Raw genomic sequence first — 19,650 nt, forward strand, 5'->3', positions numbered from 1 at the left:
CCTCAGTGAAGCTCCAGACATAGCTAAGGTCCCAGCAAAACTGAGTGAAGCAGACAGAAATGGGAAGAGAAGGAAGAAAGCCAAAAGTTCTTGATGAAACTCTCAGTGACAATATCATTACAATACTCAAAATGAGATGTATGTCAAAAAGAAAAACAGTTTCTATAAACGCATAATGAAAGGTAACGTGATTCATGGCAATTAAACCATATTCTCCCTCATGCCTGTTCATTACAATACCTATGCTGGGTATTGCAATAAAAAATCCATTTAAATGGCATTATTAATTAAGTTGTTTTCTTCATTCCTGACAGTAACTGAGCTTTACAAACAGCAGAATAATGTTAACTTGGCATTGCAATCAAAAAGAAATATTATATTGTTCTTTATTGATAAAGTAAAATAGATTCTTAGGCATATTTAGTTATTGCTTTAGTCACAAAATTCAGTTCTGTAATTGCCATGGCTGTAAATCAATTAGTTATGGAGAGTGAGTCTGCCTTATTATGACTTCTGCCACTGAACCTAACAGGAAGGGCAGCTGGTCCTCCACAATCTGGGAAGATCTGTGAATGCCAGCACCTGTCACACTAAATACTGACTAATACAGGACAACCACCGACATCAAACTCAGAAATAGCACTGAAGACATAGGAAGTTAGTTTCAGTCTACAGAAACAGACAATTAAATAATTTTTAACAATTACTTAAAACTCACCTCAGACAGTCACACACTATCTTTCACACTTCACATCCTTCTGATGCATCAGTCTCCTCTAATAATGAAACTTGATTGCTTCCTGGACACTTTCTTCTTCTCTTTCTACCTAAAAACCTCTTAAGTTGCTCTGTTCTTATTCTTAGGAAGTTTTTGAGATAACTCTGAAGACAGTTGTCCATTATTTGAAATACATTGGCACATAATGTTCAGCTTATTTTTAATATTTTGGGATCATGATAAAACAGTAACATTTTTAGACAGACAAAAAGCACAAGTGCTTATTATAATAATTGCAAAATAAGCACAATGCAGCTATTTTTATACAGTGTAGAAAATATTAATTATCTGTAATTATCAAACATGGCTTTCTAGTCTGGTATCTTTTCCATTCACATTTCATTTGAAATTCTATCATGACCGTATGGTTATCTGCGTTGTAGCAGAACCCAAGTTTTTCTTCTGTTTCCCACAGAATAAAGTACCAACTAAAATACATGTTTTCCCATATTTCATCTGTTAAATCTAAATATTAGCTTTCTTTTCTGTCCAAACTGAATTTGCTTCAGTAGGAAAAAAATACTGATAGATAAAGAAAGAGGTAAAATAATGAAGGCGATAGTGACAAAAATAATCATGTGGCCTTTTAAATGAAATAAAATTACCTTTTATTTGTTTGTTTGGTTTTTTTTGGTTTTCTTTTCTTCCTGCAGAAGAGATGCCCTTCTGTTATCACCAACATAGGAATACTTGCTTTATGACAACGAATAGCTGACTGGTGTATATTCTTGTTATGATCACTGACTGCTGAGATAAGGCTAACAAAATGATCAATCCCAAGTTACACAAAGAGTGAAGTGCTCAATGACTTGAAAGTATGACAGGTTGCTGTGAAGCAGTCAGGACAGGAAAGGCCTGACTAAATAGCTCAGATCCTACTGTGCATTCAAATTATGTTTTATGTTCATGGAAACTTATTTAGCAGACATACAACAAAACTCATGACAGATGCTTGCAATTTTTCAGTGTACAGCTCTTCATGCTTAGTGAATCGGGTATTGTGCAATTCCAGTACTGACTGAGGAACTGAACTGCTCCCCTCTTTAGTTCCATGTACAGTGAAAATGGCAGTAATTTCTTGTATTGATTTAGACAACGTCAACACAGTGCTATTGGCAATGGAGAATCAATTGCTAGAACAATTCCTGAGGAAGAAAGAGGGGTTCTGAGGTCCCCAAATTCTCATTACTTTCATCCATTAATTGCTGAATCCACACTACAGCAGAAATAATTAGTACAGTACAAATCAGTTTGTTAATACAGCTGGTCAGAGTCTGTGATATGCAGCAACATATTGGAAACAACTCCTTCTGACTAGTTAGTTCTCTATAATTGCACAGTGGATTTTTCTGTTAGGAAAAAATCACATTCAAGAACAACTAAGCTCCTTTGCTTAGTAAAACCCAAATGGGCATGGAAAATCCCAAAATGTGGAATTGAAGGATGATGGTTATTAATGAAACTTTGACTTGGTGCTCATTTTTGACCTAGAAGGTGCTCTTCAGAACTTTCCTTTTATTCATTCATTCACTGCAAGTGATGGATGCTGAAGGAGGCAGTAAGGCATGGGGAAACAAAGGACTAAGTTCAGTGTTGTCTCCACACTGTAAAACTGAACTCTATTTCTAGCTTCACATGGACTCTGTACCAAGTTGGTTAAAACTGTTAATGTCTATATAGAAAGAGGTCAAACAAAGGCAACTTCATTCTTCTTACTCTTTAATGGTTTATATTTAATACTGCTCTTCTTAGTCTTCCAAACAAGGAAAAGGATTTGAAAATCTTCATGTTGGAAAAAAAAGGTTGCTTTTTATCCTTGGTTGCAAATCTAATTACAAACACAAATTAAGCAAATGAGCACCTTAAAGAAATTCCAGTGTAAACTTGATCTGAAAATAAGGCAGTATAAATTCTTTACTCCCCATTTTGTAATCCATTATTTCAGGGAGCTTTTCCTTGAATTCTTGACTTTAAACTAGAGCTATCTTTAATTCCTGTCTTTTATATGTTGCTACACTATCTTTTGGTTCAGCACTTGCGTGTTTCTGCTGCTTTACTTCTTTCTTGACCATTTAACAGTAGATAAAGTCTCTAAGCAAAGGACCAACAATTTCAACAACTTCCTTCTATTTTCTCTTAGCAGGTCTAATTCATAGGAATAGTAAGTTTAAATATTTTGTACATTGCAAAATGGTTGAGAAAGGCCACGAGGGCTAGAAATGTGAGAATGCATGGGAAGACTTTCCTTTAGATTGAAATAACATTTTCAATTCCTTGTGATCCCCAAAACTGCATTGACTTCAGAGTGGAGTGTTTGCTCTGGTCTGTACCCATGCTGACACTTCCTGCTCTCACCTCATCTTTGCAGACTTTGTAAACGTAGGAGTCTTTCCTGTCAGAGTGATGGAAGAAGTGCAAGACATACCAGACTCTTGATGCAGCTCCTTCCTCTGGCTGGGCTAATTGACAGAGCAGTAATTGACTGAGCAGTTTTGCAAAGGCAGACATGAAGTCTAGCAAACTGTCTCTTCTGCCTTATGTCGCCTGAGCAGAGGCAGGAAGATCTCAAGTCACTTTCTCTACCCCATACTCACTGTAACTAAAATAAGCCTGGGCAAGACATGTTCATCTCTGCAATTCTGAGAAGGGCTGGGTCACACCACCACTTACTGGAAGAACGGTCTATTAGACCTTCAGTCTGCAGCTGCCACAGTCACACAATGGACATCAGCCACACCTTATCAACGTGCACTGGCATATTTTGCTGCAATTGTGCTGCAAAACAGGTGATTTCCCAGCTCTTGACAGTGATACTTCATATTGAATTCATTCTTTCATGCAAACGCTACAAGGTGGCATTTTCACACTTGTGGCAATATATCTCTGTGAAGTTCAAAACATGTCTCAAACTGGCTATACAAATGTGACATGCCACTTCAGCTGCTGTAAACTTCAGCAGAGATTCCAGACCACTGTATTGGAAGCATATCACAGTGTGCTAGGGGTCACACAACACTGCAATCCTTCCCTTCTTTTTATGTTATAACCAATTTCCTACTCAGTCATTTCCCTTTCACACCTATGTTATGAAACATGTCTCCTCTGAAGACAGACTAAAAGGAAGTAGAGTTGTTTAGAGAAGGCTCTGGGGAGACATTACAGCAGCCTTCTATTATCTAAAAGGGACCTGAAAGAGACCTGGAGAGGGAATTCTTACAAAGCTGGGAGAAAGAGGAATGGCTTTAACTGAAACGGGACAGGTTTAGATTAGATATTAGGAATAAATTCTTTGCTGTGAGGTGGTCAGACAATGCAAGAGGCTGCCCAGAGAAGCTGTGGATGCCCCATTCCTGAATGTATTCAAGGTCAGGTTGGTTGTCACTTTGAGCAACGTGATCTAGCACAAAGTGTCCCTGTCCATGGCAGGGGGTTTGGAATGAAATGATCTTAAATATCTGTTCCAACCCAAACCATTCTATGAAATGGTCAACTAAGGTGAAGGAGTGTTTCCATCTTACATTAATGATTTCTACTGATTTATACTTGGATGGCCTATTAAACGGGGAATATTTCTGATATTACATCTGCAGAGATGGGAAAACCACATCTATGAATGAGTGCAATCCATTCGTGATTTTATGGACGCAAAGTTCTCTGGAGAGCATCTCTGAGTGCTGAATTTTACATTTAGATTGCTGAGTTAGCTGAAATATGTGTAATATCACCAGTAGGCATTGAGCTCCCTATTGACTGTGGGCAGAGGAAGGCTGTTGTGCATTATTTCAGCTAGGATGTGAGCTGGCATGCACCCACGAAATGAAATGTTGTACAGCTATCTTTTCTTTACAGGGTATGTGAATAAATGATGTGTGGAGCTTTCAGCTCTCGCTCACTAGAAAGCTCAGTTCTTTTTCCCGAATACAGGAATAGAGGCACATTAGACATGCTTATATTTCTTAATGTGCCTGCGGGAGAAATAATCCGGTACAGCTCTCTGCCCGTGCCCTCAGATTCATAAGTAATCTGGCTCTTTGGGGCTAGCAAAGTGTAGAGCTCAGCTCACAATCAGGTCTCCAGTGTTTTACTATATGTATGGCTGTTTTTCCCGGCTTCTGACAGTGATACTTCATGGTGAATTCTTTTTTGCATATTTATGCATTTATTTAGTAGCAGATGTTTACTTCTGATGATTTATGAGGCAATATTACAGAGTCTGAGCACAATTAATGTGTTTTATAAGTGGGATTATTTAAATCCTACTTAAAAAAAGATTTCATGCCAAAACTTAACTCTAAACCACACCTTTAAACTCCTTTCCACATTCACACAAAATAACCACAAATCCAATGACTGAAGGAAGCTGAAGAGCAGTGGCAAGCCCTGCATTTGTGTATATGTCTCTTACTCTGGGGCTGGCAGGTGAGGTGGAAAGGGTGCTCAAGGGGCTCAGCTTTGCTGGGTCAGAGGGGAATTTCTCCAGCTACTTAGCAACCCAGTTTCTTGCATTGTTCACAGGAGATTCAACTCAGTAAGAACTACTTCAAAGGCTCTATAGAGCTTATGCTGTGTCTTGCATTGAAATGCAACAAGGCTGTTTGAACAACTACAATGAAGATTTAAGGATCTTAAGGCCTTCTAGGCTCTATTACAAATTAACACTGATTTTAAAAAGAGGGAAGGAAAGAGAGATTGACTCTCTTCTTTCTATTTTCTTTCCTCCACTCCTCAAGACCCTAAACTTGTGTCCAACCAGTAACAAAAACCAGACTATTATACTTATATTTCCATAACCATGGTGATCTAAACTTCTAATTAACAAGTCAGTTAAAAGGAAGTCTTTGAAGACAATTTATGGTCCCAAGAGATGAAAAAATCTGTAATCTGGATGAAGATACAAAGAAAGTTAGGAGTGCAAAATGATCCTTTTATGTTCCCTTATTAAAGTCAAGGACATTTTCTCATAGCTCCTATTAACTGCCTAAAACTCAAATTACATTATATTTATAGTGAACATTTATGAAAATAATTAAGGAGATGAAGAAATGAAGGAAATCTGAAATAAAATTTGGAAAACGGAATTTAAGAAACAAATAGAGATAAGTGACAATAATTTAAAAAATCAACCCACAAGAGAAGAAGAAGTCTACATCTTCAATTCATGTTGTCTTTTGGACAATTATTTTCCTTGTTTTGCAACCAAACATCTGTATTAGACTTTTTCTCCAGCTCTATACACAAACATATATGGACATAATGATGAAATAGGTGACAGCATTCCTAAAGATTTGATTAGCAACATTTCAGTAAAATGAGAGGAAAAGAGTTCCAAAGATATGCTGAAAGTTATAATTCACATCACGGAATTTTTACAGCCTATATTTTACTCATACTTTTATAAGAACTTGACCCCACATAATTTAATTGTAGTTTAAATACTTCTTTGAAGTTAATTCACTGACCATCGAGTCACAGAATGCTTCCAAAATGTTAAAATTTTCTTATTTCTCTAAACAATTGTGGCTTTTCACTAAATCCTTGTGGCTTTTACTGTTACCAAAGACTTGGCTAGTTAAAGGTCAGTATATTACAGTCCAAGTACAATCCATCAGACACCACTGTTCACAGTGACACTTACAAAAAATGGGACTCACCTATAAAGTAGGACAGCAGTATTGCCAGCAGCACTGAGACCCCTACAGCACAGAGTGCAGTACATTTCCAGCTACAGTACTTTGAAGACTTCTTGAATTTAAAAGCACTTCTGGATAGAGTGTTCCTAGGTAGTGGCCGAGTAGGAGGGGAATAAACAGAGCCGGATGCCATTGTGTACCCTGGTGTTGCAGTACTGAACAGCGGTGTGGTCCCTGTTCCTGTTTTGAATAGGAAATGCCTGTGAAAGAAAAAGCATATGGTAAAGTATAAAAGTAAATCAAGCTGGAGCACAGGCAATCATAACTCTTTTGTTTGACATTGCCTATTTTTCAAACAGCTAACAACATCCAATCTACAAAGGGTCATAGAAGCAGTAACATGTTGTGAAACTCACATGCAAAAAGACACTCTCCCTTTAAGTAAAGACCAAAGCCCCCCTAACATTAATAATACACTGGTATCCAGACAGGAAACAGAACTTCCCAAAATACAGTATAGCAGGGAGGAAGTCTCTCATAGTTTATCCAACAAGTAGGGACAGGTTTTCTACTGCTGTTTATTTGTGTTGGCTTCTGCAACAGACTACAGGGAACTCCATTAAAAAGTCAATAATGAGCAATATGACTGCAGTCCACACTACTTATCACAGCTTTCCCAGGTTAAGTACAAAGAAATCAGCAATTTTGCAGTTACAGACTTTTGGCAACTTCTTAAAAAACAGTCAGTTAAAAATTTCTTTTGGGTCTGTCCTAGTACTTAGTTCACTAATTCACATCTACTTGCACATATTCCTAACATAAAAAGATCTGATTATGAATACAGCTCAGGAGAAGTAGTCTAAAGAAATATATTTACTAAGTGTTCAAGAAGACAACAGATATGAAAAGTAAAGTCAAAGGTAAGCACACTGTGAGTTACCAGTTTATTTCTTCAATTAAAGTCTCCAAAGGAAATATTACTCTACCATATTCTATATGGTAGAATCTTTTATTTTCAGTTCATGCAATCATAATTACTTTGAAAGAGTCTCTAAACATGGCATACTCTACCTGGAGTTTTTCTTGAGATGCACATGCACAACTTTACAAACAACACCTCATTCAAAGAAAGGTCTGTGCACCAGAGGCTTCCCACCAAGTTGTTATGCTGGCGACTCTGTAGTATATGGCTTGCCCTGATCTAATTAAACCCAACAAAATGAATACATTATATCTGAAACTGGTAAGAAAGCATACTGTGGAAACTTTGAACTTACCAACACACAGATAAACAGAACCAGAAAGGTTTTTGGGTTTTGTCATAGCTAAGAGACACATGAATTGCTGATAACCAGGTCCTCCTGAAGGTAAGTGCATGTCTACACCGTATTTGCCTCCTGCCTGTCACTTATACAGCACAGCTCAGAGGATCCAGCACTAACTGAGCCAGCTGTGCAGGGGAAAAGCCCTTCTAGTTACACCATGTGGCACTATGAATTGCTTCTTAGCTGACGGGACCTTGATTCTCTGGAACACATGCTCAGATTCTTGCATAGTAATGGACCAATTTACACTGTAGAGACACTAGAAATTAGTTTGCCCCACTGCAGCCTGAGAAAGATACCAGCAACCAGCAGCTGATAAACAAGACTTGTTGTTTACAGGTGATTTTGCTATGGGAGGTTGACAGATGAATTACAACATCTTGGCATAGGCCCTCTACTTGAAAATATTTGCATTACAAACATGATTCCATTAAATATTTTACATAGGTTACTTCATTCTGAACAATATTAAACTTGATGGCAGCAACAACAGAAGCTTATGCACTAGATCTACTGGTACACAACAGCACATCCCAAATTCTTGTAGCTTCTGAGCTCCGAGCACAATCAACAATCTCAAAAGACAAAGCTCTGGTAGCTTAAATCCTGTCTAAGAAGACTCTTCATTAAAAGTTGTGACATTTTCAATGTAGCAAAGACCAAAATAATAACTAGCCCTATGTAAAAATATTTACAACAGCATTACTTGGATTGTACAGATTCAGAGAATCATGTAAATTCATTAAGTCCTGATAAGTGTCTTATCCACCTGACCTTTATTGCTCTTTCTGTCCTGGCTACATATGGTAAACACTATATCCAGGTATATTTCACAAACAGATCCCAAAAAACCCACTAAACACAAAGGTAGCTGTTTCCCTTTCCGTGTGCAATGTGTATTATTTTGGGGAACAGAAGAAAAGCTATACTCCTATACATGAGCTTCCTGTTAAAAATAAGAAGCTGCCTGACCAGCCTGAGATTTTCACACCCTCCTTCTTCTGTTGTTAGTTTCAACAGACTAAAAATGGGAATTGGCATTATATGAGCACTTGACTAGAACTCCACTATACTTTAAGTTTTAAGAAAATAGCACAATAAAACAGTCTGCCACTGATATTTTCCTTTTTTGTTTATTTTCTCCAAGAAAATGAGAATTGATGTTGGCTTTGGTAGACCAGAGACTACTAGAGACTGTAATCCATATTGTCAAAGCATTTGAGGAGTTAATCCTATAGATAAACTCCAGAGATGACAGCAATGGTGTGAACTGTCATAACTCTCACAGTCCACCTCAGGCATAAAGGTAATGAAAGAAAATTGTAACTGTTATATGTGAATCTTAGAAAAATGTAGGTTGGAAATGACCCTTTAAGATCAACCATTAACTCAGCACTGCCAAGTCCATCTCTAAACCATGTCCCTAAATGCCACATCAACACATTTTTTAAATACCTGGAGGGATTATGACTCAACCACTTTCCTGGGAAAATTGTTCTGATGCTTGACAACCCTTTCAAAGAAGTTTTTGCTAACATCCAATCTAAACCTCCCCAGTACAACTTGAAGCCATTTCTTCTTGTCCTATGGCTTGTTACTTGTGAGAAGAGAATAACCCCCCACCTGGCTACAACCTCCTTTCCAGTGGTTACAGAGAGTGGTAAGACCCCCCCAAGCCTCCTTTTCTCCAGGCTAAACAAGCCCTGCTCCCTCAGCTGCTCCTCATAAGGCTTGTGCTCTAGACCCTTCACCAGCTTCACTGCCCTCCTCTGGACCCGCTACAGGACCTACATGTCCTTCCTGAGCCGGGGGCCCAGAACTGGACACAGCACTTGAGGTGTGGCCAAATCAGTGCTGAGTACAGAGGGAAGATCCTTTCCTGATCCTGCTGCCACACCATTTTTGAGGCAGGCCAGGAAGCCACCTGACCTTCTTGGCCACCTGGGCACACTGCTGGATCGTGTTCAGCTGGCAGTCAACCAGCACTTCCAGGGCTTTTCTGCAAGAGAGCTTTCCAGGCATTCCTGCCCCAACCAATAGCGCTTCAGGAGGTTTTTGTGACCCAAGTGCAGGACCCAGCACTTGGCCTTATTTAACTTTATACAGTAGGCCTTTGCCCATCAATCCAGCCTGTCCAGATCCCTCTGTGGAACCTTCTACCCTCCAGCAGATCAACAGTCCCATCCAGCTTGGTGCGTCTGTGAACTTGCTGAGTGTGCACTTAATCTCTCCATTAATAAATCATTGATAAAGATTGTTGATAACAGACAAAGCATCAGCAGCTGAGCAAGGGAGGTGATTATCCTGCTCTGCTCTGTACTGCTGGGGCCTCACCTTGAGTACTGTGTGCAGTTTTGAGCACCATGCTATAAGAAGGTTATAAAGCTATTAGAGAGCATCCAAAGAAGGGCCATGAGGCTGGTGAAGGGCTTTGAGGGGTAGCCATATGAGGAGCAGCTGAAGTCATTGGTCTGTTCAGTCTGGAAAAGGGGAGATTGAGGGGAGACCTCATTTCCTTGTGACGTGGAGGGGCAGGTACTGATCTCTGTGGTGACCACTGACAGGACCTGAGGGAACGGCCTGAAGATGTGTCAGGGGAGGTTGAGGTTGGGTATTAGGAAAAGGTACATCACCCACAGGGTGGTTGGCAATGGAACAGGCTCCCAGGGAAGTGGTCACAGCACCAAACCTGACAGAGTCCAGCAAGTGTTTGGACAACACTTTTGGGCACATGGTGTGACTGTTGGGGAAGGTCCTGTGCAGGGCCGGGACTTGAAATTGATGATCTTGGTGGGTCCCTTCCAACTCAGCTTCTTCTGTGATACTGGGAAATTAAACAGGACTGGTCCCAATACTGAACCATTTGGAACAACACTTGTGACTGGCCACCAGCTGAGTCTAACTCCACTCACCACCCTCTGGACTTGGCCATTCGGCAGCTTTTCTACCCAGTGAAGAATGCACCTGTCCATGGCACGATCAGCCAGTTACTCCAGGAGCAAGCTGTGGGAATTTAGCAGTAGGAATTCAGGAATGTGTTGTCTTAGGCATCACACAGCACAGCTCCTCACTTTAAGCTATTCTCCTTTACTTTGAATCCCATGAATACAATGCCAGAGTGGTTGCACCATCTGGCTGAATGCTGAGGGAAAAATAATGACAGAAAAGTCAGTCTGGCATCTTCATGTGGGTTTAGAAAATTTGTTTCGATATCTCTATTTCTAATGAGTGGAGTTACTAACAAAGTTGTCAGGGACTCTCCTGCTACATTAACTCTGAGTGATAAGTATTTAAAGTGTAATGCTATCAGACTTGCACATCTTGTCTGCCTCACTGAGCCATGCCAAACTATTCCTGTGAGACTCTTAGAAGGATATGGCATCTGACAACAAATCTAGGCTGCTTCCAGATAATGGTGAAATTCTTATGCTCTTGAAATATAATCCATCCACAAATGATTTAAATTATCTATATATCTAGCCACCTCGTTTTTTCAAACTATGGAACTCAAATAGCTAATTTCTAAAGCCTGAAATGTTTACACAACTTGACCAGGCACTGACTTACAGGAAATTACACTATATTTCATCTCATAGGGAGCTTATAGCATCTCCAATAGTATATCTTCCCTTCAAAATTGATCACATAACATGCACTTGCTACATCTTCACGTAAGCAGCACTTTAAATATTTTATTAAGCTATGGAGAACAAAACTCCAGTGAATCATGCTAATATTTTACAAGACAAGCCGGTTCTGTATTATTAAATAATTCAACTTTTAAAGCAAATATATTCTACTTTTACATTTATTCAATATATATATCTGCTAACTTGAGAGATGTTGCTATTAAAAAGCAAGCTAATCTTAACATTTTAAGTGGGAAGTATTCAGTACCTAACAAATCTAAATTAAAAAATACAAAGTTATACCATAAACTAATCTTTGGATGCAAAGACAGCTGGGAAGTACCCTTACTTCACAAATGGTAGACATTTTACTTAAGCTTTTGCCCTTACCATTAAAGACAGAAATACAGCATCAAAAAATTCAAAGGTGTCAGCTCAGAAAACAGAAGCATGTAAATAAAAGCAAAACAATCATGTTTTTAATTTTACTCAGTACTCTTTGAGCATCAAGTGCTGATGTGCACTGGCTGACCTGCAGCTGGTTTCTTCCTTCTCACATTGGTGGGGAGAGAGGGCTTACAGCAAATCAGATTTTTTTTGTGCTGCCACTTCCTCTGTGGAAAATAAAACTGAAGCATTCTCTACTACATTCAGTAAATAGAAAAACAGAAGGGGCAAAAAAGTGATAAAAACCATCCATGAGTTTGGCAGAAGGATTAAGTTAACTGAAAACTGTTTCTTTATAGAAATAAAGATAGACTATCAAAATATTCAAGGACAGTAAGACTCAGCCCAGAAGCCTGAGTACTTTTCATATAAGATAGCCAGGTGTCCAGCAACAGAAATGTGATGTAGAATAACTTTCTTCATAAAAGGATCTATGACAAAAACTTTTGACCGCAGTTTAGAAGAAAATAGATACTATGCATCAATGAATGCAATATTATATAAACATATCTGGAAAACCCTAGACTCCAGATTGCCAGAAGCTGAGATTTTATATAAATAAACTATCACCAAGCAAAAAGGGAATGTTACCCATTACTTTATAAATAGACTGGTCTCAACTGGAATAGAGTTATTGCATAATTTTAACATTCCTAATGTAATTTCTACATTATATATATGACTTTTTTAGTTTATGCTGAAATTGCTTCACCTTGCTAAAGAACAATTTCTCTAATTTTGGGCATCATATATATAGAATGCTTTGCAATACTTGGAAGATGTAAAAAAGCCTACCTTATCATTTTAAAAAAAACCTTTTCTGGCAGCATTTTAGTTCTGTTTTAAATTATTTCATAATGTGCAACCCTGCCAATAGAGTGCTCAATCACATGGCAAGTATGTCACACCATATTAAAAGTCGCACAGGACTTTAACAAAACTCATACTAAATACAGAATTGTGAATAAGGTCCAGCAAAATTGTATTAAAATATTATGCATATTTTATCAGATTATGCATCATATTTTATCACCCTGCCAGTGAGATTGAATGGCAGCTACTGTTACTTTGTGCAACATTATTTTTTAGTTGATGTCTGCTATCACAGAATAAAGGCCAATATTGCTAGGCCTTATGCATATAAGAACTAAACACTCCTCATCTTAAGAGCTATAATACCACTGATCCAGAATAAAACTGTATTTAGAATATATGTGTTTAAAAACCCTAAATCATTTAATCTTAAATCTTTGGATCTCGTATATCATTGTACACTAACAGCATCTGAAAAATATGGAGGAGAATAAATCTATTAATTAATTTGGTCATGTTTCTGAATAGAGAGATTCCATTGTGATTAGTAAAAAATGTCCTAGTGCTATAGGTTCTCTTGCAGCCCTGTCTCCTAAATGCAATGCTTGGTCAGTTCCATGATGGTTCAGTTAGTGATCAATGGTTCTACAGATCATTACAGCCCACCGCTAGAAGGAAGACAACTGAGGAAGAACAGCTTCAAAACTCAGAAGACTGCACTACAAAAGGCATCCAGTGTTAGAAATTATCTCTCTACTTCTGATGGAGGTGTCTGTCTGAAAAGCAGTGTAAAGGTTAGGATTCTTGAAAGCATATACAGAACAATGAGAAAGTTAGTTTATTCCAAAAATGGTGGAGAAAGAGATAACTTATTTGACAGTGAACAGTTACAAAAGCTGTGTAAAACTGTAATCAAATAAACAGAAACAGGGATTACTGTAGTAGGGTAGACCATCAAGAACAACACCCTGTCAGAAAGTGGCCAGTATAAAGGGAGGGAATGAATGCCTCCCAGTCTCTTTATTCACTAACAGATTGCTCTTTCTCTAAACAGCCCAAAACTCATGCTCTCACTGATGTCTTGTGGCATTTTCTTCTGCAGGCTAAACATGCACTATATCAAAACGCATTTTCTTCTATCAATTTCAATTTAAACGCAACTGATTATTTCCTTGTTCTTGTATAATGAGCATGTACTATTTGCCCCGCAGTACACAGAGATAAGTTTTTATAATACTACTGTTTGGTTCACTTTATTTTTAGGGTAAAACACACAAAAGCATTAAGAACTAATTGCCTAAAGCAAAAAAGCAAAATTTAGGCTTTTTATGGGTCAGGCAAAGGCAAAGGCTGTGGAGATGAGGAAAGCTATTTTCAGATACCTGTTGTTTCAGTGCAGAATAAATCAAAACTGACATTTGGAAGTTGACAGAATAGAAAGTGACTTGAAGAGAGGTGAAAGAGAAAAGAAAAACTATCCTTAATATTTTTTGCATTTTCTTCTTTTACCTCTAGGTATCAAAATATCCACATATATTTAGATATATCTGGGATGCTCTAAAACTGTCTTTCTTGTAAGCAAGAAGTCCACTAATCTGTTTTATTTGACTCATCAGTTGCCCTTGCAATTTGAGAAAAACTCTGGACACAATAGCAATCACCCATAGAGAAGACCACTGTTGACTCAAAAGATCACTGTACTTTACTGGACCTTCCAGCTAAGGCAATAGCATTATTCTTTTCTGTAATCACAAATTAAATATTTTATTAAATGAGCACACCAATTTTCACATTGTGGAGCACAGGTTAATCTTCCCCTCAAACCAATTCAAATCTGCCAGTATCTATCTCTATTAAAAATGATCTATTTGCCTCTAAGGTGTGTTAAATCTATGGACACTGTTACATGAACTACCACATTTCTAAGCAAGCTCAGGCAAAATATCTTATGCATTCTGTTAAGGTCCTCAGTCTGTTAGCCTGGATTCATTCCAACGCACAAGAGGTAATAGACCTTAGACACTTAGGATTAGAAACACATCAGTTGCATTCTCCTAAAGTTCCAAAGGTGGAAAAACTTCTACCAAATCCACTTTGAGTGAATGCAAGTTGAGAGAAATGTAAATTTTAGTGTATCACAACCCAACTCCTCTGCTTAGAATTCAATAGTACTTCTAATGACCTGGGTTTAATGTTTATTATAAAGGTATTGTTGAATTCTTAGGAATAAAACCTTAACTATTCTGTGTTGTATTGAACAAAACTATGATGATTGCTCACCTGAACTTAAAATAAACCACTAGATTTTTCCCCCAAATGGTCCCAATTCGTAATGCACCTATCTGGGGATAGAAGCAATCAGTAATTCTGGTTTTCAATAACATAGTGGAACTTTCTACAGAAGTTTGGCAGCACCATGAGGCCAATGTAAGCAAATAAGACATAAGGGTAGCTGAAATTTTATCTTTTTATTTTTCTGATGTTTCAAATGGGAAGAATAGACTTTCAGACAGAACACACTTCTAAGGCTGGGGAGCTTTGCCTCAAGTACATCATCACTAACACATGCAGAGATAGTGCACATCTATCTCTGTGCAAAGAGTTAGAAGTTTGTTTGTCATTTCCATACAAAGAGATCAATTAATCTTAAGAAAGTTAAAGAAAGGAGGGTTAAATCCAGCTGCAGCTATTTTAGTTTGCTCCAACTTCTCTCATTCAGGATTTTGTTTTTGTCTCTCCTTGACTTTCTTCAATGCAAACCAGCTGAATTTTTCCCTCCTGGGAGTGGTTATCATGCTTTTTTGTTTGTTAAAAAAGCCCTATGACATACATTTCCTGTCAGAACGAGGAGGAAACCATTAAATATGGAATAAATGGTGGTCCAAGATCACGATCAGTCACAGTACTGTACCTACTGACTGGTGTGCCCTCTCTCTGCTGACAGACCTTATTCATACTGGATTGAACTGGGTTGTTTGAAAGAGACCGTGACCTTCCCCTGCCACCTGACATTAGAGACCTCTGCCTGATTCACTAATGGATAGATCACATCAATAAATACAATTCCTTACACTGAGTTGAGGAAACAGTTAGAATGAAAAGATTAATCTCTGCCGACTAACATAGGAAAGCTGTAAAAGATAACAAAAAATTACTGGCTAGGTTTCATGTGAACTCTGGTTCACTGATGCATGAGAAAAGCTTTCCCAGCAGGCTCTAGCAAGAATTGGATTTTTGTTTCTCTGTGAACACTTTATGCCTGTCTTCATCTTCTTTTAACATTCTTCTGAGATGAAACCTTGTAGCTGGTGGTGTTTGCCCTTAGCACAGGCTTACGACTGACTTCCACAGAACCATATGGCTGCATATAACGTAACTCCAAGGCAGCACAGAAACTGTTATGCTGTGAATTTGTCTTAGTTTATTTTCTGGGCAGAATTGCAATCAAAAAATTGCTTAGGAAGAAATAAAAGTGAATTTCAACTTCCTTGGAGTCATTATTAATGCTATCACAATCCTGGAAAAAGCTTCAAGATCACAGCAAATCAAATGATGATCAAAGTTTGGGACAAAGAAAGGAAGAAAGAGAAGATGGCTATTATCCCAGCTATTACCCATTTACAAAAACAGAGGAAACATCTGTGGGAAATGGAGATAAGCCCCTTCTACCAGATTATTCAAATGTCTCAGAAAAGCACTTTACATATGGCAAAACTTGCTTGAATTTGGCTGGGTTTACACCAAGCACCTGCAATCTTTGCAAACGGAACACTGATATCCAAGAAAGAACAAAAGCCCTACTAGGGCTAAAGTGTCTTCCTTACTGCTTGTGTGTTCTTCCACCTCTGTCTCCTGCAGGCTACAGCTCCACTGCTGACTGCTGAAAAAAGAATGGAGAAGTCAGGCATAGCAACTTGCAGCTGAAGCTCCAAAGAACAATTCAGACAAGACAGTGTTCCAATCTGCTGTGAAAGTCACCACGACATGACGACTTGAAGGACTGAATGCTGACAGAAGCCCCAGACTTCCTCTCCTTCAGTGTGTTAGAGTAAATCTTCCTTTTCATCACCCCTACCTTCTTGGTGGTACAAGAAAGAATACAGTGGTACAGGATGGAAAGAGCATCTGTTATCCTCTTACTTGTTTCTCCAAATTCAGATTTGGGCTGCTAGTTCTGGAGCCCAGAGAAGGAGTAGTTAATATCTGCATATCTAGGATCAGAAGAACCAGGATAATCAGATAGCTCAGCCAAGCCTGCTCCTTTGTGCTCCTCTGCTATGCTGCACTCTGTGAAGATGAACAAGGGGAACAAACAATGCTAAGCCATGCTTTGCAGAAATGAGCAAGAGTCCAATGCAAAGAATGTGCTGGTTGAACAAGGAAAGAAACTTGGCTCAGTTGTAACTACTCATACTGTTCATTGCAGTACTGTCCCACTACTTACTTTCAAGATGAGAGTGAAACTAGATCTATGTATTGCTGAAAAAATATCAAGTAGTTCTGTTGCCTTACAGGCTTCCTCTGGGTCTCTCAGAGGACTAGTACTTACAGACTTCCACCTATGTTACAGTAAGTGATTTGGCTCTTGATATTGTTGGTGATGTTTACTTCTGAAGAAGGCAGCAGTTGGGAGCGAACTTGGCAGCCCTTTACTGCACTTCCTTATACCGAATTCAGTATTTCTGATACAATATTCCTGCTATTATAGTTTCCTCTCTCCAAAGGAAGGGCAAGCAGAGGAAAGCATCTGAATTTTGCAGTGAGGACCTGAAATGCTTATGTGAGCAGTAAGGATTTATATTACACTTCCTTATCTTCTCTGCTTCTCTCAAATCATATCCCCTACCAAGACAGTCAGGAAAAGGTGTCTCTGAGATGAGGCACTCTCACCATAGCCAGTTCCTATCTTAAATATTGAATAAGTTACAATTTCCATGCAGAAAATCAAAGGAATGCAGAGTACGCTACTCCTCCAATCTTTTTACTACCTTTGCTGTCTTCATAAAGTTGAAAGAGAACAATTGCTCTAAATGACTCAAAATGAAATATAGTTTAAGAGGGACCAGAGCTGCATTATGTAATGAAGGATTTATTCAGAAGTTGGATCAAAGGTTGAAATTTTGTCTGGACTGACTGAGCATAGTCTCTCATATGCAACATGCCACATTTCATAGAATTGAGAGACCACCATTCATAGATTCACAAAGGCAGAGGATTACATCTTGTGCCCAGAGAAGGGTGACGCTTTATATTTTATGGTACTCATTTTTACACATGCCTTTTTGCAGATGGTCTTCTCTTAATGCAATCAGCCTTATCAGAGACACTGAATGCAGGCACTATACAGTCATCCATGTCTTTGTTTTGGCACAACATTTGGTATTGTTTCCTCACCTGTTTGAATGTGACAGAAAGAATCTCCAGAATCTGTTAAAACCCCCTTCTGGTTCAACTTGACCTCCACTTACTGGGATGGCAAGCTCAGCTGCAGCCAAGCAACTGCAGAAAGAAGTCAGCTTTTTATTTTGCAAGTTTTTTTGTGCTAGCTTTATGATTTTTTTTTTTTACTAAGGTGATTTTATTTAAGAAAGTTTGAAGAAACTTTAGAAATCAGATTGAAAGCTTTCTCATCTTCATAGGGCATCACAGATAGAAAATCTATAGTTTGATTATTTATTGACTACTCTGTCACTAGGAGAGCGTATGCCAGTAGCCAAGGTTTATCCCCATCCTGAGTCAGTGCCATAGGTGATGATCCAATTCAAAAAGATTTCACAAATAACCACAAGCAGTAAAGGACAAGAAATTATCTCTGTTTTCATTGTATATATTCAGACTCTAGTCCTCTAGCATTTCTTCTATCTCCCACCTTGCTTAACCAACCAGTCTCAGTTCCTTCTTTTGGACTACTCCATCTACCCATTTGGACACCCACTCCTACCCCTTTTGTACTCAGCCTCTTTCAGTTTTCTCCTCTACCACTCTTAAGCTTAATACAGCATGCCCTAAACTCAGCTCTCCTGAACTTTCTCCCAGATGACAAAAATCCCAAATCAACTTCCTCACAAAGAATTCCTACTTAAATACAACAAACATTTTCTAACATTGCAAAAGTATGAAATTTTCAGAATATGCGGGGACAATAAAAAATAGAGAATACAGAATATAGAAAAATACATAAATGGAAAATATTAGCAAGCTTGATCAAGAAGTAATATAAATACATTCATTTGCTGATAGTGAATCTTACATATTTTCAGATTTTGACACCTAGGAAACTTAGGGAAGAGGACTATCAGGTTAGGTAAAAGGGAAACAGACTTCTTACTTCCAACTAAGCTGATTTGTCAACAGGGAAACAGTAACATAGGTTTGTACATTAGAGAAAAGAAAAAAGCTAACAGTACATACCACTAACATTGAGATTTCCAGCTGTTTTATGATAATTAATGCACAGTGAATACATCTCTTGAAGCTATAAACAACTTTTCTTTAGGTCTAGGCCTATGAAACATTAGAATTTCTATGTAAAATGTCTATTTCTATAATAATTCTTAACACTAAAGTTGTCAAATTGATTAGATTAATATTCTCTTTGTAAACCATACAAATTAAGAGATAGTATATAATAATGCATGACATGAAAGCAAAGAAACAAATATATAATGATTCTAGCTGTGACACAGTATGTTAGTGACATTGATAAATTGAATCTTCATGCTGATAGTATGTTGTAGTCTCAAATCTATTATGCTTTGGAACTGATGTATTATTATCTCTGGACAACTTTCACACCAGGAAATGATCCCTGCTAGCATAATTTTAAAAATGAAGGGATTACAAACAAGATAAATTTCATTGTATTGTCACCTGAATTAGTCTCAACTAACAGAAATTTCATATAACATACACCATTTGCTCAAATACTTACATTTGTTGATCCTATTACAAACATAGAAAGCACAAACCAGGCATAGTTCTATAATTATATACTACAGCATTTATGCATCTGAACCAGTATTTTATGG

At 38.0% G+C, this 19,650-nt stretch overlaps 1 protein-coding gene across 5 annotated transcripts in view; it reads right to left on the reverse strand.

Moving 5' to 3' along the window:
* Nucleotides 1-19,650, reverse strand: part of TENM3 (teneurin transmembrane protein 3) — a 1,282,397-nt gene that overhangs the window by 110,739 nt on the left and 1,152,008 nt on the right. For all 5 annotated transcript variants that reach the window (XM_021548380.2, XM_021549050.2, XM_021548299.2 and 2 more), the window contains one exon: nucleotides 6,430-6,668. In XM_021548380.2, coding sequence (XP_021404055.2) covers nucleotides 6,430-6,668 — 239 coding nt within the window. The remainder of the gene's footprint in view (nucleotides 1-6,429; nucleotides 6,669-19,650) is intronic.

Source organism: Lonchura striata, chromosome 4, assembly GCF_046129695.1.
Source record: "Lonchura striata isolate bLonStr1 chromosome 4, bLonStr1.mat, whole genome shotgun sequence".
Lineage (NCBI taxonomy): Eukaryota > Metazoa > Chordata > Aves > Passeriformes > Estrildidae > Lonchura > Lonchura striata.